We start from the raw sequence: 18,613 nt of genomic DNA, 5'->3' as shown, positions 1-18,613 counted from the left end.
CTTATCAGAAATTAAAAAACATTTTAATTTTGTTAGAGAACAGGTAAGATCTTAAAATTACTAAGGAAGTATGAAAAACAAGATAGGAAGTATAAATACTAACCTTTTCCTTTCATCGATAGGCCGTATTCTGTATGCAATGGCCTCATCAGCGGCCGAGCGGTAAAAGCCGCTGAAAACAAGAAAACAAGTAGTTCGTTCCGAGATTCGAGTCCCGGCGAACAGGCTTGGCCGCATGGGCGTTTTAGTGGTTTTCCCTATCTGTAACTCGGACACGAGCCAGATTCCCTTAAAACGTCCACCACGGAGCATTCCTCCCTTTACGTATAGTGCCTAGTTTGACCTGGCTTGGGTTCAAACCCAGGCGAGCGCGCTAGTTGCCTGATTGATTTTCGTGCATTTCCCCACTTGTGAATACGGATCAATTTCCTTGAAAAAGTCCTCCACGAAGGCATCTCTCCTCTTAGAGAGATAGCCCTCGTAGCTTTGTAATATTTAAATAATTTAACATAACCTAACCTGTATGCATTGAATACAGAACGGTGAGAAGCTCGGAGAGTGGCCGACCCTCCTAAAGCGGAAAAATGAATGGTGACGAACAATGGAAGTTTTGAAGCATTGAATCCGAAGGTAAGCTCATCGGAGAGGCGATTTCTCTAAAAGGGGTCTCGGGAGATTTTACTTATGCAACTTTTGGTATGTAGATTTCCTTTATAATAAAAAATGGCACATAATGAATTTTTTAGTATAAAGTGGATTTTACGTTTTATCTCAAACCCTGCTGTACTGCTGTGTTTATTAAAAAAATTAAAATGATCAACGACGGATGTTTTAAATATTTGCCCCAGTTAGGAAAAATCCAAGATCTGGCGCTGGATATAAAAAAGTTTCTTTTAGATAAACAAGAATGAAAGCCTTCTTCACAAACGACAATTCTTATTTAAATAAAATATAATTGTGATTGAGGCCGAATATAAATGCTGTGGGAACTGTCTTTGGGGTTTCGTTGATAAATTCCTATGTAAATAATTTGCATTTACTTTTTTTAATTGATAGAAATCAGTTTTCTTGTTAACTGATAGAACCACAAAATGCATTGTTATGAAAGACTAGCATTCAGCTCTTTATTGTATTTATATAAATCATTATCAATGTGGAAAAGTTTTAAATTATGCTTTTATGTATTTAGTAGCCGATGGCAGTTTTTAAAGAGCCGGTGATTATGACATTGGTTATAAGTGATTTATAAAATCACATAACTAAATATAAAAGGAGTAAAGTAATCAATTAACGCGATTTATTCTTCATGAAATGATTAAAATGTGAACCACGTTATAAGGTATTTTTTTCCTCTTTTTTGTATGCGTTCGTGGTGTAACTGGAAGCACACGAGACGCGTATTCGAATGGTCCAGGGTTCGCGTCCCAGCGAGACCATTGCGCCTTTTTCACGTCTCCAGCATCAAAAAATCCTAATGACTCTGCCCGAACTAAAAGGTAAAGGTAAAATGGTGCCCGAACTAAAAGGTGGTGGACAATAAGTAATTCGTCACCACCAAGATTTGGCGACTGGTCCCCTAATCCCCAGTCACCCTTTAGAAGGGAGATTATAAAAGGTATTTTCTTCCTCTTTTCCGCATGCCATCGCGGTGTAACTGGAAGCACACTCGAGGCATATTCGAGAGGTCCATGGCTAGAGTTCCGGGGAGGGCAGTGCACATTTTTCACGTCTCCTGCGAAATGAAATGAATGCGTCTATGAAATGCCTGGAATGGAAAGATGTAATCCAAAGATGTCGCAAGCACTTTGAATAAATAATTTCCAATTGAAATTCTGCAGTTTAGGTCTGGAATTCAGTGCTTATCAAGACAAAACACTTTCAGCTCCCCAAATTAATAATTGGAAGAGCTTTTGAGCTACAGAGCTGTCGACCATTTAAAAGTAGGGCGCATAATATTTGTCACAATATAGCCATTTGTTTCAAGATTGCTTACAGGTTCAAGATTTATTTACAGATAATCACTATTTTTTAGAAACAAATTTGAGATCTGAAACTGTTGGTAGGCACGAAGTAAAATAATCATTTCTCACGGTCTTGTCAGCAATTGCCCCCTCGCAAAATAAAATTAATTGATAAGCGCGGAGTTTAGGAGATGCCACAGCCACTGTAATATTTATATGGATCTCTGAAAACTGTAACCGACCGCTGGCGGAAGGAGACCTGCTGTCTGTTCTAAGGAACGAGCTGCCGGCACCTGTCCCGGAGGACGGATGTCTGGAACCGGCTGGAACCCACTGTGAGCGGCGAGAACCGTGCGCGGGAGACCGTCGTGAGCAGTGGGGAAAGGCAGGAGACCCAGTGTTCGGTCAAAGGGCAGGTGTTGAGGGATGGAGACTTGTTATCGTCTCCCTCAGTTCAGCATCGGCCTTCTCGTGGCGCCCGCTGGAAAATATGCCGGCAAAAGGCTATATATAGGCTGGCTGGCATAGGCTAACAGATGCTGAACAACTATCTTTGTGGTTCGGCTGGTGGAATTTCCGGAACCGACCATTTATGGGAGGAGACCCGGGGTTCTTCAAGATCACTAGCTAGACTTGTGTTTAGACAGCTCTGGACTGCAGAGTAAATAAACAGTCTTCACGGGAAAGACTAGTATTGTCGGTGACCAAAGCTGTGGGGACGTTACATGGTTGATCGTGTTGGCTGGTGCGAGAGGGATTGGCTCTTCTCGGTGGGTGTGGAGGGACGTATGATCTCGAGTTTAAAACACACCGTCCTTGTAGCTAGTACTGCGAGAGGGAGTGGTGCCCCCGATCGAGGGAATTTATCTTTAGTTAGTCTAACGTGTGAAGCTGTCGGAGTTGAGATCGGCCCTAGACACTCCGGTCTCTTCTCTGGCCAATTAATCTTTGAGGGAAGTTTCCCCTCTACAGCGATCGGGAGGGGGTGGAGTCCTCTCGGATCGGTCCTGAGGTTGTGGTTCTTGAACCTTGAAAGGCAGGCATAAGACCTTCTAGTGTAGAGGCCGCACCTTGACGTTCATGTGTATGGAAGATTTAATGAAAAATACCTTTATATAAGAAATCCATTAATTTATATTTCAATGACGTCACGAAAACAAGAGGCTTCTTGAATTGATCCAGAGTATATCAGTTGTAGACTATATAATAATGCATACCTGATCTCTTCAGTGATGAAGCAAAGTTCAATTTGACATCTTATTCTAAAAGTATTTTCATTTGAGAAGAGCCTAAAAGACGAAATATCTCTTCAGATGTAAGTAATATGAACATTTTGGGTACGCGGATGTGATAGTATGGGAAGGAATGATAACCAGGTACAGGTAATCTACTACACATATTTGACAGATGACATGTATCTGAATATATATATCTAGATGAAGTCTTATCACTCTATTTAATGCGTTTTACAAGTGAACGTGCATTTTAAATATGACTTTCTTTTTATAAATGATAATGATCGTCCTTATCGAGAAAAATCGTGTTTCTTAAAATCGAAGACACTGAATTAATGAACTGGACAGTTAAATCTCCTGATTTGTATCTCATAGAGTACTTAGCAGACATTTTCTTTCCCTAGATATGTCAATGCCTTGAAGACTATATCAGTGAAGCAGAGAACCTACCGCCCCAAACTCTTAAGTAACTCTGGCTTAACAGGTATTTAATTGAGAGCAAGAAATGGGTTAAGTTATGAATATATGAGCTGGAGACATAACACTCCCCTCGAAAGTCATATGCACTCGTTTAAGAGGTATTTACGTTCTTCCAATTTTTTTTTTTTTTTTGTTATTCATTAATTCAGTATTATTAAAGAGTTCATTAAACAGTTTTTAAGAATTCGGGATTTTTGCAAAGATAATTAGGACGCTAATGTCTATAACATGGATTAGTAATATATTTAAATGCTGATTTTTAATAAGCAACTATGCAATGCAACTTGTTAGTAAGATAACCCAGTTTATGACTTTATATAGAAATTATTTTTAATGATGAGAAAAATTATTAAAGTGTATAAAGTGAGCCCTTGCCTTTTAAGCCAGAGTTCATAAATTCTGTACTATAACCATTCATCAAAACTCTTCTAATATCAATACCATTAGATATGATAATGCCACTATTCTTACTTCCTAGGATTCTTCCCTTTCTTTTCTTTTTTCTCTTCTCCTCTAAGAATGATTGCCCAGGTCCTCAATGGTGATGATCGATTTTTCGAGGTCATTCCTGCACAGTTTATCAGTGTCTTTGATCGATTATCAGGGCATTCGTGCACAATTCGGCAGAGCAGCAGATGAATATTTTAAGATACTCCTCTAAATTCAAAGCCGATTTTATTCTATCTTCTTTTAACTTGCAGACTAACGTGCTCCATAATCAATCATTTCAGTTACCGAACCACAATGATGAGAAGACACGAAAGATTGAACTGGAAAACCATTCGCTTGAAACAGCTAAACATCTCCCATGCTGTTATTTATATACAGTAAATATTCTTACTTCATCAATATAAGAGTAACTTGCATTATGCGTTCCTCTTTAGTGTAAATTGTGTTTTAACATAATTAGTGTAAATTATACATCATCAAATGAAGAGCCTGAACGAAAATAACATCAGGCTTCTTTCCATCGCGTGAGATGCATTCATAAAAGCATCTGAACGAGAACAGTGGAATTTCTATGTTTCGTACTGTGGGTAACTTGTCTCATGCGTAACAGAAGGGCTCTCAGCAGATTATAGATGCAGAGTTACTAAGCTTCTATTCATAAACTTTCTCGTTAACGAAGTTTCCTTCGTTTAAGTATCATGCGTTTAGTGTCACATGCGTCGTGAGAAATGAATTACGCAATCCCTAATCACGTAAACATTCAGCTGAATTTTAATTTGCAGTGTTGTAAATTAAAACTTTCTTGCATCAGTTGCATTCTTTAGAAATATTATGCATTGCTCATGGGAAGCGCATTATGCCACAGAAATATAAATTTCAAACATTTTTGCAAATAAGCCAAAATTTTACGAGTTCTAAATTAGAATTTAACGAAAGACATTTTAGAAATGTTCCATGATTATCACATTTATTTCCCAGTATAATGTATTGAAAATAAAACATCTTTCATGATAACTTCCACTCTAATAAAAAATTAATGAAATTTCATTTTATTATTCATTGAGATAAGTTCTTACACTAAAATGAATATAATATAAATGTCTTGAAGCGAAAATTTGCTAATCAAGTTCTGTGCTCCTTTTTCAGCAAATAAATTTTGAACGTTGGAATTTTCTGACTATAGCTGTCTTTTTTTCGACGGGTTACACTGCATTATGTTACGTGCGTGTTAAAATATATTATAATATCATATCATCAAAGATTATTGAAATCAACTGTTAATAAACAAAAGAATTCTTATCGAAATCATTAGGCACAATGCAATACCGCAAAAATTAGATTTATTTAGATCTGAATGCATATTTCTTACCAGCTTAGCAAATACCTCTTTTAAAAATTATACAAAATTCTAAGAAAATTAAAGAGAAGAAAATATTTATAAAGCTAAAGAGATATCTACAAAGAGGTATCAGCATCAAGAAAATAAATACGTATATAAGTTATGCAGCGGGAAATGATTGACTTAATTTACGGTGGCTTTATTTTTTAAATTTACAAACATGATGTGACACTCAACACAATAAGGATGAGAAAAGCAGCTTAAATTTTACTTTCAAGTTCTTGTGTGATTTTGATCGCATCAAGATGGCATCAGAATGGATACGAATGGCATCAAGATAATAATATAATTATTGTTATGCTCGCTTTAGCAAATAACTTTGAACGTTAGAAATTTGTGTCAATACCTTGCTCTTTAATTTTTTGGAGGTAAGTTACGTTACATTTCCTTATGTTATTAGAATAATTTTTCATCCATGGTCTAGCAAATGTCCTTCCATGAGAAATAGTACTTCTTACATAACATCAGCGTCAATTTAACAGGTATTATCATTGGATGCGATATAATAATTTAAATTTATTGTTCGAATTAAAATTATACATTGCTTAAATAACTGAGTTATTTAAAAACAGTCGTAAAAATTTGTATTTTTATTTCAGATTTATAAATTCCTCTAATTTTATATAATTGATCTGATTTTAGTGTATGAAACTGATAATTTATATAACATGTTTCCATCGCTGTATTGTTCCTAGGCACAAAATAATAGCTTGTGTACAGCCTAATAAGAAGTTATCTTGCTGCCTATCCGGCAATAACAATGTTAGGTTTGAAAATGTATAAGTTAGTGAGCAGGGATGTTTTCTCGTAAATGCATGTAAATGAAAATACAGGATATACAAGTAAATTCCTTTCCCGCATATAAAATGTCTTATTTTAACCCTCTTTTGTATTCCAATGGAAGGCGGATATTGTATACCTCAAAATAAAAAGTAATAAGAAGTAAATAAGAAATAAACTGGTATTACCTACAGAAATTATTCAATAACGAGCTAAATTTCACCATTTCATGAAACATTTTATACATGAAGTGTGTAAAGGCCTTGAAGAACTCTTTACAGTTTCTGCAAGTGAAAAATCTAGACTCAAATGATTCTAATAAATATTAAAATTTAAAGTGAAATTCATAAGAATTAATGGCTGTACAATAGGAAACGGTTTTCCAGAACAGAAAGCATTTGGTTGAGCTATTCGGATGAAACTAAAAAGTTGCTTTTAAATCGTAATTTGCTCAGTTTTGGATCTCACTGTAAAATTTTACTTCAATAACCACTTTTTGTTTATTTTGGTGTTAGCTGATATTGCGAGCATTTTATTTTGACGACGCATGCAGGCTACGTTCTACATGCAAATACTATCACCCAGTTCATTTCCATAATCATACTAACAGGACTTGAATAATTTTATTCATATGTAAACATTCATAAATGAATCCAGCATTAACCATTTTATAACAATGCTTAAAATTATCTCCAAAGAGAATAAATTTTAAACTGTAGCAAAAACATACAAATAATAACATATATTTAATTAAAATTAGTATAGGAAGAAATTATCACGAAGACTAGTTATCAGAATAAGATTTTACACAACTTTATCTGTGGAAGCCAGAAAACTCAGAACAGAGTCGTCGAGCTTTAGATATTTTCACTTTTGATGTTAAACCAAAATAGTAAATAATGACTTTTTTTATACCTCAAAAGAAAATATGCATATCTGAACTTAAGTGCTAATTTTCCAATTAAGCCATATTTCACCAAACGCACTCTTTATAATTAAGAGAAAAATGAAAATTTATTCATAATTATTTCATTACATGACCATTTGAAGAATGCATCTTTTTAACTAAAGTTAGAAAAATAACTCAGCGTATTGAATATTAGTGAAAACTAGGCTCAAATATAAAATAGCACAAACTGGATGTTTTAAGTTGATTATAACACCTCTTAAGTCAGAGCTAAACTTCGGGAATATGTGTGATGTTCTGTCCTCGCTCTGGGTTGCTAAGTTGATTATCTAAAGTAAGAGAAATTGTTAGTTGCTGTTGGCTGTTAAATAGGCAAATGTCTTAACAGTTTTAGTAAATAAAACCGTATCTTCATTTCTTATTGATGTTTTATATTACTTATAAGGATTTTAGTGATTCTCAGAACCAAACAAATACCACTCTTTGATGCATCGATGTGAAAAAGCAAAAATATATCTGTCAACAGCCAACGAACAAGAGCTCTTAAAAGTTTTTTCTTTCTAAAAATACCTAGAAGGTAACAGTTCAATTTTCACAAAACTTAGAGCTTCAAGACAGTTAAATATTTACATCGCAAAAATAATTTAAACTGATGTTTGAAACACTTTTCCTTCTTTGTCGGCTAAATCAAAGTGAAAGCATGACTTCGACGGCAGTGACAAAACTGTACTGAAATACAACAAAACATCACTAAGCATCAAGTTTTCATTTAATATTTATGCTAGTTTCTATGTTTACTTCCATTATTTTACAATTATTACTCTGAGAATTAGTTTCTCTCTTAACTTTTATAAATATAGTTTGATGCGTTAAATTTATGGATTAAAGTTATTATTTTCCTATATGTTTTTCTCACTAGACAATAAATATTCTTAGCATAGTTTATTTAAGATGTTGGAGCTTTCAATAACATTAAATAAATGCCCTCTGGCGCTATCTTTAGGATTCCAGGGATGCTCAAGCCTTTTAGTAGTTCATCGCAGTTGTGTGCCTGTATACAGTGCGTGTATGAATGCACACTGCATGTGAATAATTTGAGGAGTCATGCAGTGAGTAGCCGCAGAATAACTTATTATTATACAAGGAGAAAACTGCTTTGCATCTCGAAATGCACTGAACCTTTCATTTTATATCAATCCACATAGATGCTGGCTTTTGCAAAATATTAATACCATTTGTTGGAAAGTGATTAGATCATTTAACTTTATTTTGTTTCAGTTGGAAAGTTAGAAATAACATTTTTACAGTGACAGCATTTAAATTATTACACTGCGTTTCAAAATTTAAACACAATATTGTCTTACCGTCTCTTGTTGCAGATAATTTTTCTCCAGTCTCTCCACAGTCAGGTGCATTAGCCACTGTAATAAAGGATTGTATATTTAGATTCGTCTCGAAAACAAATGCATCAACCACATTAAAAAGTATCTTAATTTTCAATAATTGCTCATACAAATAAAAAAGGATTCTAATTATGTTAGTTCTATGTTTATAAGTATCATAAATTGTAAAAAATATTGAAAAGGATTACGACATTTGACACCTAGTAAACTTTCTAATATTTTATATATATATTATGTATATTTTATATACAGAAATTTCAATAGCATTGTAAACGATATAGGCAATAAAATAATCGAATAAAATTTGCAAAGATTTGTTTCATTTTTAAAACCTAGTGCTAAAATATATAAACTGCTGAGGGTAATAGTAAAATATATAAACTGCTGAGGGTAATAGTAAAATATATAAACTGCTGAGGTATATATCAATGTCTTCAATAATGAAAGCACAGTAACACTCCAGTTATCCCGACACCAGATATCCGAAGTCCAGGTAACCGGAATGGTCCTTCTTTCCAGGCCAAGTAAAATTAAACTTGTTATATTTTATTCTTATCTGAAAATTTTACGAGTGAAAAGAAAACGCTTTCTTTTACTGAAATTCTCTTACACAAAATAATTCTAAGTAAATTTTGTTCGAAAATTTTCTTAGATGCACAGGTTGATTGGAGTTTTTCCGCTCAAACTTTGATGGGACTTTTCGGGAACTCAAACTTTACCATTGATGAACGAAGATCGCAGATTTCACCTACAGGTACTAGATGGCGCTGTGGAGCCAGCATGATCATACGTTTATTTTTCTCATTGCGTCATTCGGAACGGAGACTCCGTACGTGAAAGATAGACCGGCGTGCTAATGCTAAGATGGCTTTTGTGGATCTCCGCTGCCAATGGAAACGGGAAGAGTGCAGTTAAGATGGCATCGTGAATTGTTCTCTGAAAGACGTTTGCTGAACCATTAAACGTTTGCACTAATAACCGTGTGAAATTGGAGCAGCATTCCATGTTAACATATAATTACTGTAAAATTGGTGTAAATACAAATGTTGCTGACATTTTCTGCTTTTTATTTGCGTACCAACAACAAACAGTCACCCGTTTAATGAACATACGAATAATCATATAGATATATAGTTTTCGCCTATTTACGAGCAAATATGGTTTCAGTTGTACCTTTCTCCCATCAAAGAGCGTGTCTCTGAATTTCGAAATGAGAGAAAAATGTTAAAGACAACAAATTTAAAAGCAAATGGCCTTCCTTTACGAATAGAAATCGCTATTAATGCAGTCATTTAAAGGTAAATGGTAATGACACTGTCGGCTTAATTTCATTGAAATACTAAAACCAATCATATTGTTTACAGCATCTATATATTTCTACTTTCTTACTTTACTCAGCATATTTTAACTGATATTTCGTTAAACAGATATGTCTCCAACGTTAACTGAAGTTAGCGCTGATAGTTATTTTTCGAGTTTGGGAAAAATACTTGTAAAAAAAGTAAGCCTCATCATTATTTCTCTTGACTTGCTTATAATAGAAACAGGGTAAAGACTATCTGATGAAATGTTTGACATTTCAAACTCACAAAAAACTTCGGGCTATATCCATCTAGACATACGGACTATTCTGTTAAAAACACAAGAATTATTCTTCTGTAAGTTATATATTTAAAATGTTCGTTAAGGTTACACTTTAGAAGTTATTCAGCCATAAAATATTTCATTATTTTGAGTATGCTCTTGTGTTGTAAATAGTTAGTACATCAGTTAGCAAACTGGAAAATCCGGGGTTCGAATCCTGGAATAATTTTAATTTTTCCTGCTCCAGAAAGACAAATAGTTTCTTCAACTCTTCTGTTAGATATATGTTATAGATAACAGAATAATACACTTCTATTAAAGGTACATTTTGGGTACCAAATGATGGAAAAAATAAAATTCTCTAAATCTATTTAGACGTTTGATCAGACCGCTGACTGCAGATTTAAAAACAAAATGATTACTGTTAAACTAAGGTTTTACATCTATGCTGTTTTAAATACAGTAATTTCTTTTTAAGAATGCATACTTTGCAGGCTAAATTTTAAAAATATGAACACACTGAATAGAAGTAAGCGATCAGAAAAATAGAGTTTCATACTGAAAAAAAATAAATCGTTGATAATGATGCCTTTCAAAGATTTTAGTAATTATTTTTACAGTTAAAATTATTATAGAAAAAACTCAGATGCATACTTTGAGCCTTTTCATAATTGGTTGCCTGATTTAAGATCATTGTTTTGTTGTTTTGAAAAACGTTCGGTCTTTTAAAAACTCTCATCTGGCTTTTTCGAATTCTGTCAGCTGGCTTACAACTAACTTTCTGGTTAAAGGAAGGAAGAGGGTAAAAACGAAACTTGCATTTAGAGGGAGGAAAAAAAAACTTTCAGCTAATTAAAAAAATGCCTTTTTTTAGTAAATGATATTTTTTAAGCTTGGTTGGATATTATAAGCATCGGGCAGCAGCATATAATATGCACAGCTATTAATAATTAATTGAAGATTATACGTTTTTATCCTTAATAATAGGTCAATATTTAAACTAATGCAATAGTAAAAGAAGAATTTCAAAACATTTTCAAAATTCATTAAAATCGTTTTTTGACCGAAACGTTGGATACGACTGTTTTGTGCATGACAAATTGCAGATATAAAATTTTGAGTTAACATTTTCAGAGGACTAATTTGATAATAGGCTTTAATTATTATTTCGTAATTTTACAACATTAAACGTATCTTAAAACGAAGTGGCAGCGATAGAAAAATAGAAACAATTAAATGGTCAAAATAAAAAGTTTACTTTTCGATTACATTTCTAAATATATATAATTCTTCCTAAAATTCAAGCCAACATTTCATCTTCTTTTCGGAACTAAATATTTTTTAGAATCATTGATGATTATTTACTTGCTGTATTTACCCCTGATAATTTTGTCATCCTTGTATAAGCATAAATTATTTCACGAAATAATCCTAACATCTTAATTTTTTCTAAAATTTTCATTTTCAGCTTCCTGGAGTTTTTTCTCCTAATGATTCGTTGCAATTAAATGTTTGGTTACTAAGACGTTGAGTTACTGAAGTTCGATTAGTATTTCTTGTAAGATAACTTGTAATTATACATTGTTCAAACTTCGGAATTCTACAACATCATTTAAGATCTACAAAACATTCTTATACAATAACGAAATAACATTATTTTGATAACGAAAGCATAGGACAAGAGCATATCAGAAACATTTATGCAAGAGTTTAAGAAATAATCGCCTTTCCCCGCCCGGATTCTTGGCGTGTAAGTGGTTAAACACAACAGGTTAGTAAGTAGAAGATTTGTAGTTCGAACCCCGGAGAGGGCACAATTGATGTGTCCTGTTTTATTAATTGAAAACACCTAGTAGTCTGTTCAAGGGTGTATTTACGGCGTTAATATTATAACTAATATAGTATCAACTAAGAAAGGTAGTTTTATTTGTGAAAGGAAATGCGCGTTGTATGAAACGGCGTTTTATGAAATAACTAAGGCATAGCACAAACTGTACATTTTTAAAAGTTTGCCAGTGCACTAAACATGCGGCTCAATAAATGAAATAATAAGCAAGATATTGGGAGATTTTTATTTTATTTGCCGCAATTATTTCAAAAAGTTAATCCTCAGACTTATTTCATAAAATTGCTCTGAAATTAATTATATATCGATATAATCTCGTCAAACGAGAGTTTGTTTTGCAACAACCAGTTGCGCAGAGTTTGTTTACATTTTTTTAATCATAAAAGATTATTTTACATTTTTTCCCTTTCCTAAAAATTAACGAAAATAGGTTTGTTTACATTTTTTGATCACAAAAGATTACTTTACAACATTTCTTCCCTTTCCTAAAAATTAACGAAAATAGGTTTGTTTCTTTTCTTTTGCAATAATTCTCTCTCTTTTCTTCTATAATAAGCAAAATGTCTTTTCGTTCATATTTAAATGTTTTCAGAATTTATAAAATTTGTAACATATACAAGAGAAAGTATTAAAACATATTTAATTTAAACCTTTTTTACCAAGCCTTTATGCAATTATTCGGAATGCTTTTAAGAATATATTTGAATTTCAGGTTTTATATTAGTAGTAATTGTACAGAAGAATTCAATCAGTATGCATAATTTTGTATTTCACAAAAACCCTTTCTTTAAATAAATAATATAATTATTGATTATCAGATGACCTATTTTGCTGAATAAAATATAAACACAATGCAGTGTAGTATAATAAATGTATTTAAAACAATATTTTTAATGCGTCTTCACTTCCTTTCCAGCTTCCAAGTTGCAAATTGATGCAATCGCTATTAAATTTCAAGCACGCAATTCAAAAAGCTCGAAGAAATGTTTAAAAGTTAATTTCGTTTTCCTTCCCTTATATTTCTGAAGTACCTTAAACGCTTAAACGCCAGATTTCAGCGGAATTTGCAAGTAAAATATAGCAAAATAAAAACGAAAAAGTCTAAAAGTAATTTGCACAGCTAGGTAGCTTAAAATAAGCACAAATTAAAATATATTTATGTGTCTCACATTTTAGAGGAATTGCTAAAAATTAGTAAAATAGGTAAAGAACTTTATTTGAAGACATAGATTAAGGAGCCATAACTGAAAATACTCGTTTATTAAATTTTAAAAGTAAAATGAAAATGCACTTGGAATCAAGTTGCTCTAAGATTTATACCACCACAGATAAATTAGTTTCAGAAGCAATATTTCTCTTATTTCTTAAATACGCCTTATACGATATTTAGCGTTTCGGATCACTTTAGTTTTCAAATTTAAAGTATAGAATTAAAAAAAACTCTCAAAATCAATGGTGTATTGAGAATACGGCAAAGCACACTAGGGCTATCTGCCTAAGGGGAGGGATGCCTTTCGTGGAGGACTTTCTAAGGGAAACTGGCTCGTATACACGTTACACATGGGGAAAACCACGAAAACGCCCATGCAGCCAGCCCGTTCGCGGGATTCGAACCTCGGACCGAACTACCAGTGTTCAGCGATTTTACCGCTCGGCCGCTGGTGGGTGGGCCCCCTCAAAATCAATGAAATAAACCCAAGTAATATCTTCTAAAACACCTTTCTTTCCTACTCGCATCTTTCTAAATTTTTATTATGGAGATTCACATTTTAATACATATGTGAAATATTCTAACAAATCAAAGATATTCGTAAGGAAAGGCGAAAGACCCACATATCAGACATATTGTATATTCTCGAGGAAGGGGATAAAGACTGCAAGATTTTCTTTGAAATATACAAAACTTGATCATTGACAGTTTTATTCTAAGATGTTCCTCTTTGCTAAGAACGCTAGGAAAGTAGGAAGTAGCGCAAGAAACTACTCTTATAAAAGCTTGGCACAAAAATGATACCACGTCAAAGATAATGCACAGAATATTAAGTAAAGGAAATGAAAGAAATTTATTAATTTTCATAAATAGAGGCGCTGAAGTAATGAATATATTCGTTTACAATTTCTTCTAAAATTTCCTCTATAAAAATCTTGATATTTCTTTCAAAATTTTCTACATTAAATTAGTGCATAACGTATTGTGTAGACTTCATATAAGACAAGGTGGCCTAAGATAAACCGAATCCAAAACAGTATGATCGATGCAAGTAGATGAAAGAAAAATGGCCTGTTAGCGTGGATTCTTCCGTCTCTACAGGTACTGCTGAAGAGTCGACCATCATGGTTTAGGTATAGTTTGGCTCGATGAACCATTTTCAATACAACTTGCACGCCCCATAATGACCAAGGGGCTAAAAATGCTGAATTCTGATAGTTCAACCTGGCTTGAGTTCGATCCCAAGCGAATAAGCCTGTTCCAGGCTTTCGTGCGTTTCCCCGTGTGTAATGGGAATGCGAATATGAGCAAATTTCTCATAGAACGTGCACCGCGAAGGCATCCTTTCTCTTAGGCGGACACTCTTCGTGGCTTTGCCATACTCAAATAAGCTAACAAGTGCAATGTGCTGTAATTCATCCCATTAGACCTTGAGATGGAGTTACATATATTCTGTTCCAGTGCTTCGAGACTCATGGATTATTATGGTAAATTTTGTCGTTCAGGTTGCTACACAAATAAAAATATTAACTGAATAATTTAGGTATTCCTGAAGGCCATAACTCATTTAAGATAGTCTTGTCAGGTATGAAAGCTGCATTGCTTCCAAGGAGGCGTGTGCTGTGTTGGCTGTCGCGCCATTTTGACGTCGAATACACTAAAACTTTTCGGTTTCTCGTCTGCCATGGCTGGTTCAGTTCATGTCCACCAGTGGCTGACCGGTAAAGTCCCTGAGCACTCGCAGTTTGATCTGGGTTCTATTCAACCCTAACGGTCTGGGTCCATGTGTGTTTGCGTGGTTTTCTCCACGTGTAGCTTGGATACGACCAGTTTCCTTCCCTCCCCGTTGGCATATAGCCTTAACTTTGTTTTGCCATAATTGAATAAACCGAACCAAACGTGGGATACCTCGTGGGACTCTAATTGTGGGATACCTCTTACACTGTAAGTTTAGTTAACCTCTTCGCGACGGGCGAATCATATATGCATTTCGTACGGACGCATGTGAGGCCCGGGCGGTTCACCCGTGCACTCCTGGAGAACTGGCCAAGTGAACGGGCAGTGCAGATATGCATTTTAAGCTGAAACAATTTTTAATAGCCACTAGATGGCACTCTGTGTCCATTACATTTAAACTGAACGTAGTTTTAGTATTCTGACCTTCAGATTGTTTATATTCTGGCTGTTTTGGGTATTTTGCTTGTCAGCTGTGGCTGGGGAGGGGGGAAATCGTAATGTAAACAAACGCAGCTCGGCTCTTTAAATCGCTGCGTGCTAATGAAAACATTCTCGTATCTGATTTATATCCAATTCCTTTTTTATTCTATTTTTTTCCTCTACTTTGTACGGTCTTTTAGGGTTACTGTGCGGAGTTTTTTTACGTTTTGCATTGCCTTCAGATATATTTCCGTTCCTTCTTTTTTTATTTAGGAAAGCCTCACCTCCAGTCTATTATGACGGGAAGGAGGCGCTATTTATCAGAGGAAGAATACCCTAGTATGGTTAGTGAACCATTTACTAACGCAAATGAGAGTACTGATTCATGTTCTAAGGAGTTAAAAAGTGATACTTTTTCTAAGAGTTACAAGGTGATACTTCTCTGTGCTTCGAAATTTACCACGCTCGTTTTCATTTTAAATTTTGTTACTTCTTACTGTAAATAGTATTTATTGTGTTCTTTTTAATAATTTTAAACTTTATTGATGGATTTTATCAATTAAAACTTTAGAATAATTTGAATAGCTCTTCCGAAAAGTATTATGGAAGATAAGCAATTTTTTAAGTATATTTCCATGTAAAATAAAGAAATAAATGTTTTAAGGGCTAATTTTAACATATATAAGAGCTCAAGTAATAATCTAAAATGATACCAAAAATTACGATGCTAGAAGCGAAACTTTTGTTTTTCTGATTTTTGTTATAAAATTAGGCTTAACGATGCAAAACCTCCGTCCTGTACGGTGACTGCCTTCGATTCTCTTCCGTCCCGCACGAGCGTTTTAAACAAAGGTGCGCCGTCGCGAAAAGGTTAATACATTATTTTGTCATGTATTTTCAACTAGAAAATATTTCCATTTGGGACATACGAGCGCTTTTCGAGATTCAAATATAACTAATTCCGCATTTTGATATGCTGAAGAAATAAGTTTTTAATTACCTTTGTTACCGTACTTTTATTTATTTGAAAATTATTTAAACGAAATTGATAAAACTCATTTAGAAATGAATAATTAACTCTGTATTTGTATTCATAATATCAGAAGTATATGGAATGTTTCGCCGAAGCTCTTAGAAGCTTAAAATAAATGAAAACTGCATTAAAATAAAACCGATGCGCGATAAAATTTTGTAATTAAAATAGAAAATATTTTGTTTTCATGTTTTTTAATTTTATAAAAAATATTTAAAAATTAATAATTGCATAAAATTTATGTATCCGCTAACAAAGAAATGCTAGCAAAAGTGGAATTCGCATTTTAACAAAAAGGTATAAATAATTGATTAAATAAGAGGCTAAGTTTCATAATATTCTTGTCTTTTAGCGTTTTTTCACTTTTATTCAGTTTATTCTAGGCTGTCTTAGGATTCTTGTTCTCACGGGTGTCTAGACAAATGAGGTAATTTACTCAGCATCCTACACTAAATCCTTTAAGTTAGTTTTTTTTTAGTTATAGTTTTTCTTAATTCATTCTAATTCAGGGATTTTGAGATTTCTCGGAGTGACTTTCTTATTACAACAGACTTCAAACGAATTACACGCATTAAATACTACTTATTTTCAACCTCTCTGGAATGGAGTTTATTTGTATTTCTTCATAAGTTACAGTTTTTCTTTAGAGTTTAACGTTAAGTTTAAATTAAAGAAATTAGTATATACATTTTTCAATGAAATGGAAACTTATATATTATGACGAGTTTGAAACTGACAATTTTATATAGAATTTTATAGAACGTGAGCTATTTTGTATTCATAATATCATCATATTTTTAATTAATTGTAATGTTAACTATAAATTAATTGAATTGTTTTAATTAATTGTAATATCGTTAAGTGGCATGCATTGTAGAAAAATGTACAGTATCTGTAAGCTAAGAACTAGCTAAGAGACTGAAAATACGATGTACTATCAGTTTTGAAAAAAAAAAGTAAATTGACGTAAATTGGAAATGCCAATTTACGTCATTTCAAGTTAAGAAAATCTTGATTTCCAATGATTCCATGTAAGTATTGTGGCAGTTATGCTTTACTAACGAACTGTTATTTAATTAATTTTCTCACCGCCCAACCGGGAATCTGCCGTACCGAAAAACGCGGGTTCGAATCCCGGAATAGGTATGCATGTTTGTAAATGTATAGTGTCTGTGCGACATGGATGCACTCTAAATATGCCATGATTTGAAACTTCTCTCGAGGGCTTAGTGGTAGCAAAGTCGTTCTGTCACCTGTAGAGTTTTCAAGGCTCTTGCCAACGACAGGAGCAATCTTGGACTCCTTGCCACGATGAATTTCGCGGGCTTGTTATGATGTTACTGTCAGACAAGTGAGCTAAGACACAACAACATTTAACTATTTGTCACGAGATTGGCTAATTACAAAATTAATGTAAATTTTTTAGTAGCAACCATTTTTATTGTAAAATTTAGAAGAATTACGAAGCTGTGTGAGAGAGATTTAACCTACTAGCCGCATTCCGCCTTGCTGAGTAAAGTCTGTTGGTGACTTCAACGCTGGTTTTGATGTGAAGATTGTAGACTAGGATATATTAGCTTCTGTAAGTTAAACGTTTTAGTTTCTCTCGGGGTCTAAATGAAGCTTTTAGTCTCTATTCGGGTTAGATTAATTTGTTGAATAGATAGAAATTGTGAATCCCCCACAAATAGTGAGGTAAAGTATATTTAAAGTGATTTTACTTCTCTATCTACTATTTGTTTAGATATAGAAATTCTGGTGGTGAAAAGTCACCTTCCAGAGCTTAAGTAACTTTTATTGTAATTGGGCTAGCTAACGTTTTTAGCTACAGCAGGTCTTACTGTATTTTGGTAGCACATAGAATCGGTAAGAATATTTAACAGAATATTGCTTTTATTCGTCAAAGACGTTATAATTTATATAACATAATAAGTAGCCAAGAATCATACCTATTTTTAACAGAGAAAAAATTGTAAATTAAGTTTAAAACGAAAAGAAATACTTTCAAAATCTTTTGCATTAATATTCTTTAAATACAGGGTTATTTTTTAAAAGGGATTGTATATCTTTTGAAAAAAAGATATACAATCCCTTATCTTTTAAAGGGCGGCATAAATTTTAAAGCAAAGCGATTCAAATTGCAGGAAGTAATACAAAGATATATGAAA

General features: G+C 33.4%; 1 protein-coding gene across 8 annotated transcripts in view; it reads right to left on the bottom strand.

The window, feature by feature from the left end:
- Positions 1-18,613, bottom strand: part of LOC118191362 (dual specificity calcium/calmodulin-dependent 3',5'-cyclic nucleotide phosphodiesterase 1-like) — a 264,033-nt gene that overhangs the window by 196,123 nt on the left and 49,297 nt on the right. For all 8 annotated transcript variants that reach the window (XR_015039257.1, XR_015039258.1, XR_015039259.1 and 5 more), the window contains one exon: positions 8,577-8,633. Coding sequence is in view for 4 of the 8 variants with exons in the window: in XM_085810066.1 (XP_085666192.1) it covers positions 8,577-8,633 (57 nt within the window). In the remaining 4 variants the exon portion in view is untranslated. The remainder of the gene's footprint in view (positions 1-8,576; positions 8,634-18,613) is intronic.

The sequence above is a fragment of the Stegodyphus dumicola genome, chromosome X2, assembly GCF_044657685.1.
Source record: "Stegodyphus dumicola isolate Sdum_Otavi_A_Nest chromosome X2, ASM4465768v1".
Classification (NCBI taxonomy): Eukaryota; Metazoa; Arthropoda; class Arachnida; order Araneae; family Eresidae; genus Stegodyphus; species Stegodyphus dumicola.
This window is presented reverse-complemented; position numbering and strand designations above follow the sequence as displayed.